At 49.8% G+C, this 11,722-nt stretch overlaps 2 protein-coding genes across 2 annotated transcripts; one reads left to right on the forward strand and one right to left on the reverse strand.

Moving 5' to 3' along the window:
- The first annotated feature begins 753 nt into the window (after positions 1-753).
- LOC133094680 (antibacterial peptide PMAP-23-like) lies at positions 754-5,103 on the forward strand. The gene is made up of 4 exons (XM_061195333.1): positions 754-951; positions 1,578-1,685; positions 1,828-1,903; positions 5,060-5,103. The coding sequence occupies exons 1-4, from the start codon at positions 754-756 to the stop codon at positions 5,101-5,103; spliced, it is 426 nt and encodes a 141-aa protein (XP_061051316.1).
- A 1,614-nt stretch (positions 5,104-6,717) lies between these two features.
- On the reverse strand, positions 6,718-11,020 carry LOC133095752 (zinc finger protein 124-like). Its single transcript, XM_061197473.1, has 3 exons — positions 10,747-11,020; positions 10,323-10,379; positions 6,718-6,827 (listed from the first exon to the last, which is right to left on the reverse strand). Exons 1-3 carry the CDS (start codon positions 11,018-11,020, stop codon positions 6,718-6,720), a joined length of 441 nt encoding a protein of 146 aa, XP_061053456.1.
- Between the last annotated feature and the right edge of the window lie 702 nt (positions 11,021-11,722).

An 11,722-nucleotide genomic window follows, 5' to 3' on the forward strand; every position in this document is an offset into this window, starting at 1 on the left:
AGTCTGCTTTGCTGGAACTTTTCATAAGGAATCCCAGATTGAACTTTTAAAATTCTACATGACTCTTCTTGAGGCTTGGTTGGGAGGGGCCAGGGCAATAGGCCAAGGCTGGCAGGGACTTGGGATGGGACATTTTTAGAGTGAGAAAGTCAGTGGAGAAGAATCCAGGAGAGGGGACAAATGGAGCCAAGCCCCTGACTGGCTGAGGGCTGGGCCCAGAAGACAAGATGGTGTGGGGTTGACTGTCTGCCTAGGGTTTGGCTAGGTGTGTAAGGCTCTAGAAGGGGCTGGGTACAGTCATCCACTCATCAACATTAACTGATGACTACTGTGTGCCAGGCAGTGCCTAAAGGAGGAGATTGAGTGCTGAATACACTCCTTTACCCTATTCCTGCAGAGGCCAGAGTGTGGAGGCAGAGGGGACGTAAGACAGAGCCTGGTCCTCCCTCTCCTGGAGGACTCAACGCTCTTGAGCAACCCTGCCTATGACACTCCCCATGGGCCCCAGGAGAGGCCAAGATGTTGTCAGGGAGATGGAGAAACCATTTCTTCACCTTCACAGGAGGCTTCCCTCGCCCACTGCCCAGCAATCCCGTGAGGCAACAGCAGGGGCTGAGGCAAGTCCAGCTCACAGCCGGGGAGGAGATCAGGGATGGGGCAGGTCAGGAAGACACGTGGTTGGGCCATTGCATCAGGCCCAGGAGGAGCATAAAGGAGGGTCCTGTATGCTGGGAGGAGGCCGACATGGGGACCATGGAGACCCAGAGGGCCAGCCTCGCCTTGGGGCGGTGGTCACTGTGGCTACTGCTGCTGGGACTAGTGGTGCCCTCGGCCAGCGCCCAGGCCCTCAGCTACAGGGAAGCTGTGTTTCGTGCTTTGGATCAGCTCAACGAGCGGTCCTTAGAAGCTAATCTCTACCGCCTCCTGGAGCTGGACCCGCCTCCCAAGGCCGTGAGTCAGGAGGGGCCTGGGAAGGGGGCTGCCTCCCACCAGCCCTGGCCACGCTGTCACCCCCTCTGCTCAGGCTGTACCTCCTGTCAGGAAGGGACTTCTCCCTCTAGGTGGGCTCCCATCTCTTCCAGGAAACCTTCCCAGAGCTGGGTCCCCTCCCAGCATGAGGCTTCCTGCCTTAGCATCTCTACTGTGGGAACAGGTGCCCTGGGCTCCAGGGCTTTCTGGGAGCTCCAGGGATGGGGGGGCAGTTACTCGGTCTGTGATGTGACTTCCCTGCTTTAAGTCCCCTCTGTTCCTTGTTGTCTCCCTACCAGGGTGGGCTCTGCTCAGCCTGGAGGTTCCAGTGACAAGGTGTTTCCCTGCAGGTGGTCCCTGACTTGCCTCCGCCCCTCCGTGGGGAAGGTGTTCTCATCAGAGCTGGTGTGAGGTCCACTCCTGCTCTCTGTGTGCCCACGAGGCCAGAAGTGGGCTCTGTCCCCTTCCCCTGTGCACCCAGCACCAAGCCCAGGGCCAGGCACACAGGAGGGGCTGGAGAGGCTGCCGTCTAGGTGAGGGGCAGGGAGACAGATCAGAGAAGGAAGCATGAGCTTGTGCCCAGTCATCCCACTTTTATCCTTGACCAGGACGAGAACCTGGACACCCCAAAGCCTGTGAGCTTCACGGTGAAGGAGACCGTGTGCCCCAGGACGACCCAGCAGCCCCCGGAACACTGTGACTTCAAGGAGAATGGGGTGAGGCTGGGGGCTTAGAGTGCTGGTGGATGCTTCCCAGGGAGCTGAATAGGGGGCTTCAGGGAAGATTTCCAGCCCCTGGGCTGAGGCTGGGAGGCAATGGTCCAGTGGTTCCAGTTTGAACTCGAGCCTCCCCTTACAGCTGGTGAAAGAGTGTGTGGGGACAGTCACGCTGGCTCAGGTCAGGGACAACTTTGATATCACTTGCACTGTGGTGAGTGGCCCGTTCTGTGTTGTGGAGCTAATAACAGGGTGGGTTGTGGAACATCCTTTGGACCAAATACCCACTGCCCCTTCCAGGTCAGAGAAAGGCCCTCCTACCCTGGTCCCTCCCTCACCTGAGCCCCGGGTCTCCAGGACTGGCTCTGCCATCCCTTAGAGCAGTGGTTCTCTAAGTGGGTCCCACCCGGGAACTTGACATAAAGGCAGATTCCCAGGCCCCACTCAGACCTCCTGAATCAGACTCTGGGCTGGGGCCCAGCCATTTGTATTTTCACCAGGCCTCCAGGGGATTCTGACTGCTGAATTCTGAGAGGCACTGACTAGAGTAATGTGCTTTCAGCCCCTGCTCCCGTCCAGCTTTGATGGGATGGGCTTGTGACCCTGGGAAACCCCTTGCCATCTGTGGGCCCCAGTTTCCCCATATGTCTGTGGGTGTAGGGTTTCAACCACATGCTCTAAAGGTCACAGCCAGAAAGTGAACTGGGGCCCAAAGTCTCCTGAAGTCGCCCAGTTAGTGGGGATGTCCACGTGGGGAGGATTCTGGTCTTACCCTGGGCCCATTTTCCATAGTAACTTGTTTCTTCCTGTTGCATAGCCCCAGAGTGTCCGGGGACTGCGAAACCTGGGTAGGAAGATACTAAGAGGTTGGAAGAAGTATGGCCCAATTATCGTCCCAATAATCAGATTAATTGGGTGAATTGTGAGCCCAGGGAAAAGTCCTAAGGGTCTGCCTGCCCTGGTTCAGACTTCTGGACTCTGAGAAATAAATTCTTGTGAAAGCAACTTACTCCAGGCCTTAATTTCATTTGTCTCCCCTCCTCCCACTTACCAGGACCGAGTCCTTAACTCTGGGAAGCCTCTTTTGGGTGTGTGTGTGTGTGTGTGTATGTGTGTGTGTGTGTGTGTGTGTGTGTGATCACTCCTGTAAACACAGTCATGGGGGACACCCCTGTTCCTTCCAGGCGGGCATGGGGAGAGGCAGCAGGGCCAAGAGGTCCAGCTCAGCGTCTCCATTCTCAGGTCCCTCCCGTGCCCTTCACACGCCTCTGCCCTCCTCCTCCAACCCCCAGTAGGGACTTAAGGAGACCTGCTCTGTGTGCAGTGCTGGTGGGGATGCTGTCCCTGCTCACATGGAGGTGACAGTCCGGAGGGGCCAGGCATTTGTTAAACACTCACAGAGACGCAGTTCAATCTCAGGGCTAAGCCTACAGGTACAATGCCCATAGCGTTTCACTTGCCCTTGACAATCTTAACTCTGGAAAGCCCACCCCTCCTTGCTTTTCCTTTGGCATTGAGACACATCACTGTTTCTTCAGCTGGGTCTCAGGTTTCTGTGGTGGGCCTGTGTGTAAGGATCATGTGGTACAAAAATTTGCACCATTAAAAACAAGCATGCTGCTCATCTGGGTGAACAGCTCTGCATGAATGTGAGAGACACAGAGAGTGACACACGGGTCACATCTCTGTGTGCCTGGGTGTTTCAGACACTGTGCACATCCTGCCCCCTCCCCATTCTCTAGCTGACCTTTGCTCTGGGGCAGACTGGAAACATTGGGGAGTTTGAACCCAGGGAGCAGCCTCAACCAATCACTGGGGGGACTTAGAGGAAAAATACCTCCTCTTCCTCACTCCTTGGGGGGCCCACTCCCAAGCATGTCACACCTCCCCCTGAGGTCCCCAGCTGGCTTGAGCCCCTGTCGCCCACTTCAGTGACCTGTTCATTGACATGTCCTCTTCTGACTCGGGTCCTGCCCTGTCTCCCTTCTCTACATTTGTGCTGGAGCTTTCTGGAATCACCTCCCAAACAAACTACTTCCACTAAATGCTTGTCTTAGGTCTGCTTATGGGCCAACCTGAACCAAGACACAGATCCCCCTCTCTGAGAGGGACAGAGGACAGGACCTCACAGAGCATTTACTTTGTTACCTGTCAGGTTTGTCTCCTCTTGGTGAGCAGGTGGGGCTGATTTCAGGCAGGTTAGAGGAACCTCCTGCTTCTCACTCTACATCAACCCAAGTTGAGGAAGGAATCCCTGCAGAGGAAACCCAGGGGGTTGTGTTGTGTCTGTGCCAGAGGATACAGCCTTGCCAGTGGCAATTGTTAAATGGTCAGGATTTTTCTGAGCTGGTTGTTAAACTCTTGGTAGCTTGAAATTGGCCTTGGTGGAAGTATTTCCATCATGGAAATCAGCAAATGTTACCCATCAGTTTTGTCATAGCTGGTACATCACTGCCCAACCTGAGAGACGGATCACTCATCAGGATGATATGGGCCTGTGCTGATCACATCTGTTTCCAATTTCCTCCCGTGACTGCCCATCCTGCTTCCATGGCAACCCACCTATAGCCTCAACCCTGTCTTGTCCTTTTACATTTTACATGGATGTTGGCCAGTTGTCCCTTGCCTGGGACCAGGGCCTCAACATGCATACGTGACCACTGATAGCAGAAAGGAGATGATGCAAACGTTTTTTCTATTGCAACCTTTGAGAAGGAGACATAACAGGCAGGGAGGCATGGAGGCCTTGTCAGTGCCTTCTACAGTGATTGACTGGTGAGAGAGTCTGCCGTTTGACCATTAGACCTCTTACCCCTGAGAAAACAGGCAACAGACTTTCATGAATGGCATAGAGCATCAGTCCATGGCATGCTTCGCTTGTCAGTCCTCCCTGAGAGTAAAACTCTGGATGGTGAGTTCCATTTGCATGTGATGGCTACAGTGTGATGGGTGTGCAATGGAGGGGACCTGAGCCCAGCAAGGGGGAAAGAGGGTGTTCTGGGGAGAAAACTGCTTAGGAAAAGCAGAGGGACTGGCATGGTAGAGTGAGAAGTGACACTCAGTTCTGTGCTCAAGGGAGGCATGCAAGGGGGTGGGTCAGGGTGGGACTGGAGAGATGGACAGACCCAGGTCCGGAAAAGCAATAATGAGCCAGATGATTTTAGAGGGGGAGAGCAGATCCTTGTCCACATTAGCCAACACCCTGGCTTCAGTGTGTGTGTGTGTGTGTGTGTGTGTGTGCATGTGTGTGTGTGTATGTGTATTCACGAGGGGTGAATCATCAGGGAGCCCAGCAAGGATGTGTCCCCCCAGGGCAATGGCCAAGGGGAGAGGAGGGAAGGCAGAATAGAAGGAGGGTTGTCCCAGAAGCTGAGAGAGCGTGGGGCTGATTGGGATGGAGTCACTGCAGAGGGGATGAGGCAGGTTGATTCCCTGACAGGTTGAACAATGCGGGGGGTGGGTTCTGAGAACGTGATCATGGGCTGGTCAGAGTCCTGGTGTAGATATGAGATGAGTGTGGGGGGAGGTGACAGTTCAGTTTTGACCACATTGGTTCTGAAATGCCAGGGGCATGAAGTGCCAGTTTCCCTGGGTGGGGCACTGGGCAGCAGGTGCTGTGAGTGCCCTGCCCAGATCCCCCTCACTGGGCAGCTGCCCCCTGTCCCACAGCTGTTTGAAATGTGCAATACAGATGCTAATGGCTCACAGGTGCCCCCTTCACAGCTGCCTTCACAGCCTCCCAGGAGATGCCTGGGGGGTTGTGTCCCCTCTGCCCTCAGCCTGTGGATGGGGACTGACTATGAGGGGGCATCAAAGCCCAGTCCTCGCCTCAGTCAGTCCTAAAGCAGGGGTTCCAGGCTTTTGTGGGTGAAGCTGAAGCTCATCTCAGGGTAGAGCACGTCCCTGCTCAGCTCCTTCCTCTGCCCTATCCTGCTCCCCTCCGCCTCCCTCCTCCCGACAACACCCCTCAATAAATCAGATGCCTCTCACTTCCCAGCTGAGGCTCTGCTTCTAGGGAACGTGGCCTGTGATGGTAGTGGAGCTGTGCAGAGTTCATCCACTCGTCCCAGGTGGGTCAGGTGCGGGGCCTGATGTGCAGAGAAGAGAGAAGAGCCTGAGGCGTCCAGGGTGGTGGTGCAGGAGGGGAGTGGGGTGGGCGTGGTGCTGTAAGCCAAGGGGCATTGAGGATTTTACAAAGTGGTCAGGGTAGGACAGGAGCCCACGAGGCCCAGGGAGATGACTCCTAATATTTTCCTATTGTTTGTGCAGATGTGAAGGCCACTAACTTCAGTGGGGGGCAGCACAGAAGCCAAACACAGTGAGTGGAGGAGAGCAAGAGGTAAGGAAGAGGGAGGGAATGAGTGAGGACAAGGAGGGGTTTCTCCATCCCCCAGACCCCTGCTGTGCCAAGGAGGGAATCTGGGCTGTAATCAGGCAAGGTCCTTGTGGACCCTGCCCTTGAGCCCCACCAGTGAGGTCTCAGGAGTTAGTTTGGGGGCTCCCAAGACGGGACAGGGCACTCCAGCTCAGCCTCAGTGGGGCAGAGGAAGAGAATTCTGAGGGGTCTGGATGTCTGAAAGGAATTGCTCTCCTGCCTGTGTGGCCCTGAGCAGGAGAATTGATCTTTCTGGGCCTCTGTCTCTCTATCTGTAATTGGGAACAACAATTATCTCCTTTAAGGGTTTGGTCTGTCATTTAGGTAGAGAAGGAAGTTCAAGGACCTCATAGGGGCCGAATGTGAATTACAGAGGGTGAGAGAGCCAAGGAGACGATAGTTAGAGTGTGTTAGTCTCAGGGCACAGTGCCGGCTCATCTGTCAGTGCAGGGACCCAGAGAGACACTTGGAATCCCCATCAGAGCAGGAGGAGATGATAGCCTTTCCCATGTGGCCGTTAGAAGGTAGCAGCTGGCCCAGTAAGGCTGGGGACCCTCCAGACTGCCTGTGCTCTGATGCCTGTGGCTGGGCTCAGTGATGCCCCTGCCAGTCAGAGCCCAAAAGTCTTGTCCCTCAGCCCCCATGGTCTCTCTAGCCTCAGCCCGAGGGTGAGGGCTGCCCTGGTTCCTGGGGTCCTACTTGCAGCCCCCTGTTCTCCTGTGTGCCACTCTGCCTCTGTGTCACCCCGGCCAGAGCAGGGCAGGACGCTGTCAGGGGAGACAGAGGGCTACATTGTCACTTTCATGGGCCCTAGGCACTTTCACCTTCATGGACTCATTCATCCACAGAAAAGTATTAAAACTTACATTGTATAACTGCATTCATGTAAAGATGGATATAATCAAGGCTGCATTTTATATTATATATATATTTTTTTTCCTGAATATTCATACATAAAATGGGTACCTTAATATATTCTTTGAGGAAATGAAAAACAACATTTGTTAGCTAATGAAAGCTTCAAAAAGAGTTGGTAAAATATTTGAAAGGACTACAAAAACTACTGTTTCACAAAAAACTCAAACAGTTTTAATCATGTAAAATAAAATACAATAAAAAACATATTGGGGGGGGCTTCCCTGGTGGCACAGTGGTTGATAATCCGCCTGCTAATGCAGGGGACACGGGTTCGAGCCCTGGTCTGGGAGGATCCCACATGCCGCGGAGCAACTTGGCCCGTGTGCCACAACTAGTGAGCCTGCGCTCTAGAGCCCGCGAGCCACAACTACTGAGGCTGCGCGCTGGGGCCATGCTCCGCAATGAGAGGCCGCGACAGTGAGAGGTCCGCGCACCGCAATGAAGAGTGGCCCCCGCTCGCCGCAACTGGAGAAAGCCCTCACACGGAAACGAAGACCCAACACAGCCATAAATAAATAAATAAATAAATAAATTTATTTAAAAACAAAAAAAACATATTGGGGGATTATATTCAGCTACAAGCAACAGGAAACACCCACAGCCATCTTGACAGAAGGAGGTGCTTATTGTCACATGGAAACAATGGGTCACCGATGCCACTGCACAGTGCAGCAGAGAAACAAACTCCCATGTCATTCTTATTAGTGGCACCATTGTGAATGTCGTGGTGAGTCAGGAACACATACTTACTAGTATTATTAACAACATAAAGTGTTTCCTACACATATTAGACACTATAAAGATATAATCCAGGGAGGAGTGGAATCAGAGAATATTTCCAACCATAAAATATAGAAATAACTTTCGAAGTGGACACAAGAGGCCTTACAGAAAAAATTCAAACTCTGATGGATCTTTGATGTGTAAGCTGTGAAGACATCAGGGGAGACTACATGTCTATAAAAATGGAAATCTAACATTTGTTGGTGGTGTTGAGGACACTCTTGACTACAAGGACACAGAATCTGGAAAATAAGCTGGGAGATGGTGTCCTTGAAGCTCCTATGTATCTACCTCTCTCCCAGTGTGCAGACCCCACGATCTGAAGAATGTCTTCTCTGCATCTGCTTTAAAATCGCACACAGGTGAGCTGTTGGTGAATGCTAACATGGAACCACAGAGGGGATAGATTCTGGAAAGTCTAGGTCCTAATATGACTCACAGGCAAGATATCTCCAGCTCCAGATTTTTTGTATTATCACAAGTCTCACAGTCTATTCAAAAATACCAGTCAGAAGGAAACACAAAAAGCAAATAGGAAAAATCATAATTTACATAACAGTATACTCTTTGACATCCTAGTCATATATGAAATTTATTCCAAGTGTTTAATAGAGTGGAAAATGGGAAAAGGATCTTTCTCAGTAAAAAGGGTACAATATATACAACAGATTATATATCCAGGAACTGCTACACAAAACTACTAGGAAAATCCCAACAAATACCAAACTGCCATTTTTCAATGGCCCATTAACAGAGAATGAATAGAACATTAAAAAAATTTAAGCCTCACTGCATACTAGAAATACACTTAAATTCATCCATGGATCCAACAGGCTTCAAAAGTAAATAGAACAAAATAACTATCCAATTAAAGGAAAAATCACTACCTTTAAATGTTATGTACTATTGTTGAAAGACAATTTACAGAATTAATTCACATTGATATTCGTTTGTGAAATTAGTAGAAATCCACCATTGAAGGATACCCTTGAAGAAAGATCCTGAGTAAACACAGCATATTTATAAACTTTTTTTGTGTGTGTGTGGTTGCATTGGGTCTTTGCTGCTGTGTGTGGGCTTTCTCTAGTTGCTGCGAGCCGGGGCTACTTTTCGTGCGGTGCGTGGGCTTCTCATTTTGGCAGTTTTCCTTGTTGCGGAGCACGGGCTCTAGGCACATGGTCTTCAGTAGTTGTGGCACACAGGCTCAGTAGTTGTGGCTCGTGGGCTCTAGAGCGCAGGCTCAGTAGTTGTGGTGCACAGGCTTAGTTGCTCTGAGGCATGTGGGATCTTCTAGGACCAGGGCTCGAACCTGTGTACCCTGTAGTATTGGCAGGCAGATTCTTAACCACTGCACCACCACGAAGTCCTATAAACTTTTAAAACAACTCTTTCTGGACTTCATTGGCAGTCCAGTAGTTAAGACTCCGTGCTTCCACTGCACGGGGCATGGGTTTGATCCCTGGTTGGGGAACTAAGATCCCCTGCATGCTGCACAGCCTGGCAAAAAAAATAATAATAAATAAGAGTAAAAACAACTCTTTCATATTGAAGGTTCTCTGGAACATTAGGCATAGATTACTTTCTATCAAGTTATCTCATGTTACTTACATTTATCTTCTCGATGGGAGTTTTTACATGTAATGATATTGGCCAATTGAAGTGTTTCCCAGGCTGTTCACAAACAAGGTTTTATCTAGTAAATCCTTTTATGGTTTCATAAACTACTAAGGTCAGAAGAGCCATTCCCACATTCGTCACATTTTATATGATTTCTGTCCAGTGTGCAGTCTCAGGTCTTTGAAGGACTGAGAGACAAATGAAGGATTTCCCACATTCCTGTCATTGATAGGGTTTCTGTCCAGTGTGAATTCTTTCATGCACTTGAACATATGTGGAAGTGAAGGTTTTCCCTTCATTTTTACATTCATAGGGTTTTTCTTAAGTATGGGTCCTTTGATGTATTTTCAAAACCGCTGGATATCTATAACTTTTATCACATTGTTCACATTGATATTGTTTCTCTCCAGTGTGAATCCTTTCATGTATTTTAAGAGAACTGGGATTAATGAATACTCTGTCACATTCTTTATAAGGTCCATCTCCAGTGGGTGTTATCATGTGTTTCTGAAGGGTTATTTTCCATGTGAAGGCTTTCCCACATTCCTTACATTCATAGAGCTTTTCTCTGGTGTGGATTCTTTCATGACTTTGAAGAGACCTGGCAGTATTCAATACTTTAGAACATGTTTTACACGCATACAGTGTCTCTCGTGTGATGTCTTTTGTGTAGCTGTAAGGAACTGAAATGATTGAAGGTTTTACCACACTGCTTACATTCACAGAGTTTCTCTCCTCTGTGAATTCTTTCATGTATTTGAATAGTTTCAGGACTTTTAAAGGCTTTTCCACATTGTTTACATTGATAGGGTTTCTCTCCATTGTGACTGCTTTCATGCATTTGAAGACAACTGGGATAAATGGATGCTTTCTCCCATTTCTGACATTTATAAGGTAAATCTCCAGTGTGTGTTACCATGTGTTTTCAAAAAGTTGTTTCCCACGTGAAGGCTTTCCCACATTCCTTACATTCATAGGGTTTCTCCCCTGTGTGAGTTCTTCTCTGTAGTTGGAAGGATTTTTGATGCTGAAAGACTTTTCCACATTGTTCACATTCATAGGGTTTCTCCCCAGTGTGACTCCTTTCATGTGTTCTAAGAGAACTAGGAGAAATGAATGCTTTCCCACATTCTTTACATTTATATACCTTCTCACGGTACTTTTGATACTCTCTTGGTTTGTCGTCAATGTGACATTTCATGTGTCTATTAAAGGATGAATGATGCATGAAGACTTTTGCAGATGCACTGCATTCCCATGGTTTTAAACCAGGAGTTTTCTTCTTCAGATTGAGAGTTGGAATAAAGGCGAAGTTTTCTCCACAGGAACTACTGTCTTTACTTTCAGAGAGTCTCTCTACCATAGGACTTCTTAATTTTCTCTCCTGGTTTTTGTACTGATCTTCAATGTCATGATCTTCCTGTTTTCTTTCTACTGAGACCAGGTTCTGGAAGTTTTCCCACATCACATCTCTGTAGAGTTTCCTCTGTGAGGAATCCCGTAAAACCCACTCCTCCAGGGTGAAGTTCACAGCCACATCCTCAAAGGCCAATGAGTCCATTTCAAGGTTTCCTGGGTCTGTCTGAGTCCCTCCTAACGACTCCAAGGACCAGTGCAGAACACAGAGCAACAGAAGGTACATGAGAGTTAATGGGCCAGTGAACCGGACAAGACATGCGACCTCCTGCTCTCTGTATTATATATTCATTATATATTCGTTCTTCTCATTGTAAAAAAAATTATTTAAAAGTATTTTGGAGAGAGGATTAACCAAGATGGCGGAGTAGAAGGACGTGCCCTCACTCCCTCTTGCGAGAGCACCAGAATCACAACTGGCTGCTGGACAATCATCGACAGGAAGACACTGGACTTCACCAAGGAGGATACCCCACGTCCAAGGACAGAGGAGAAGCCACAGTGAGACAGTAGGAGGGGCGCAATCAGAGTAAAATCAAATCCCATAACTGCTGGGTGGGTGACTCACAGACTGGCGAGCACTTATACCACAGAAGTCCACCCACTGGAGTGAAAGTTCTGAGCCCCACGTCAGGCTTCCCAACCTGGGGGTCCGGCAACGGGAGGAGGAATTCATAGAGAATCAGACTTTGAAGCCTACTGGGAATTGATTGCAGGACTTCGACAGGACTGGGGGAAACAGAGAACCCACTCTTGGAGGGCGTACACAAAATAGTGTGTGCATCGGGACCCAGGGGAAGGAGCAGTGACCCTGGGGGAGACTGAACCAGACATAACTGCTGGTGTTGGGGGGTCTCCTGCAGAGGCGGGGGCTGGCTCTGTTTCACCGTGGGGACAAGGACACTGGCAGCGGAGGTTCTGGGAAGTA

The sequence above is a fragment of the Eubalaena glacialis genome, chromosome 7, assembly GCF_028564815.1.
Source record: "Eubalaena glacialis isolate mEubGla1 chromosome 7, mEubGla1.1.hap2.+ XY, whole genome shotgun sequence".
Classification (NCBI taxonomy): Eukaryota; Metazoa; Chordata; class Mammalia; order Artiodactyla; family Balaenidae; genus Eubalaena; species Eubalaena glacialis.

Coding starts and splice junctions, on each gene's coding strand:
- LOC133094680 (XM_061195333.1), top strand. CDS start 754: ATGGAGACCCAGAGGGCCAGCCTCGCCTTGGGGCGGTGGTCACTGTGG. Junction 952..1,577: donor TGGACCCGCCTCCCAAGGCC/GTGAGTCAGGAG, acceptor ATCCTTGACCAG/GACGAGAACCTGGACACCCC. Junction 1,686..1,827: donor GTGACTTCAAGGAGAATGGG/GTGAGGCTGGGG, acceptor CTCCCCTTACAG/CTGGTGAAAGAGTGTGTGGG.
- LOC133095752 (XM_061197473.1), bottom strand. CDS start 11,020: ATGTACCTTCTGTTGCTCTGTGTTCTGCACTGGTCCTTGGAGTCGTTA. Junction 10,380..10,746: donor CCAGGAGAGAAAATTAAGAA/GTCCTATGGTAG, acceptor CCAACTACAGAG/AAGAACTCACACAGGGGAGA. Junction 6,828..10,322: donor GAATGTGGGAAAGCCTTCAC/GTGGGAAACAAC, acceptor CTCCCCTGACAG/CGTCCTGCCCTGCTCTGGCC.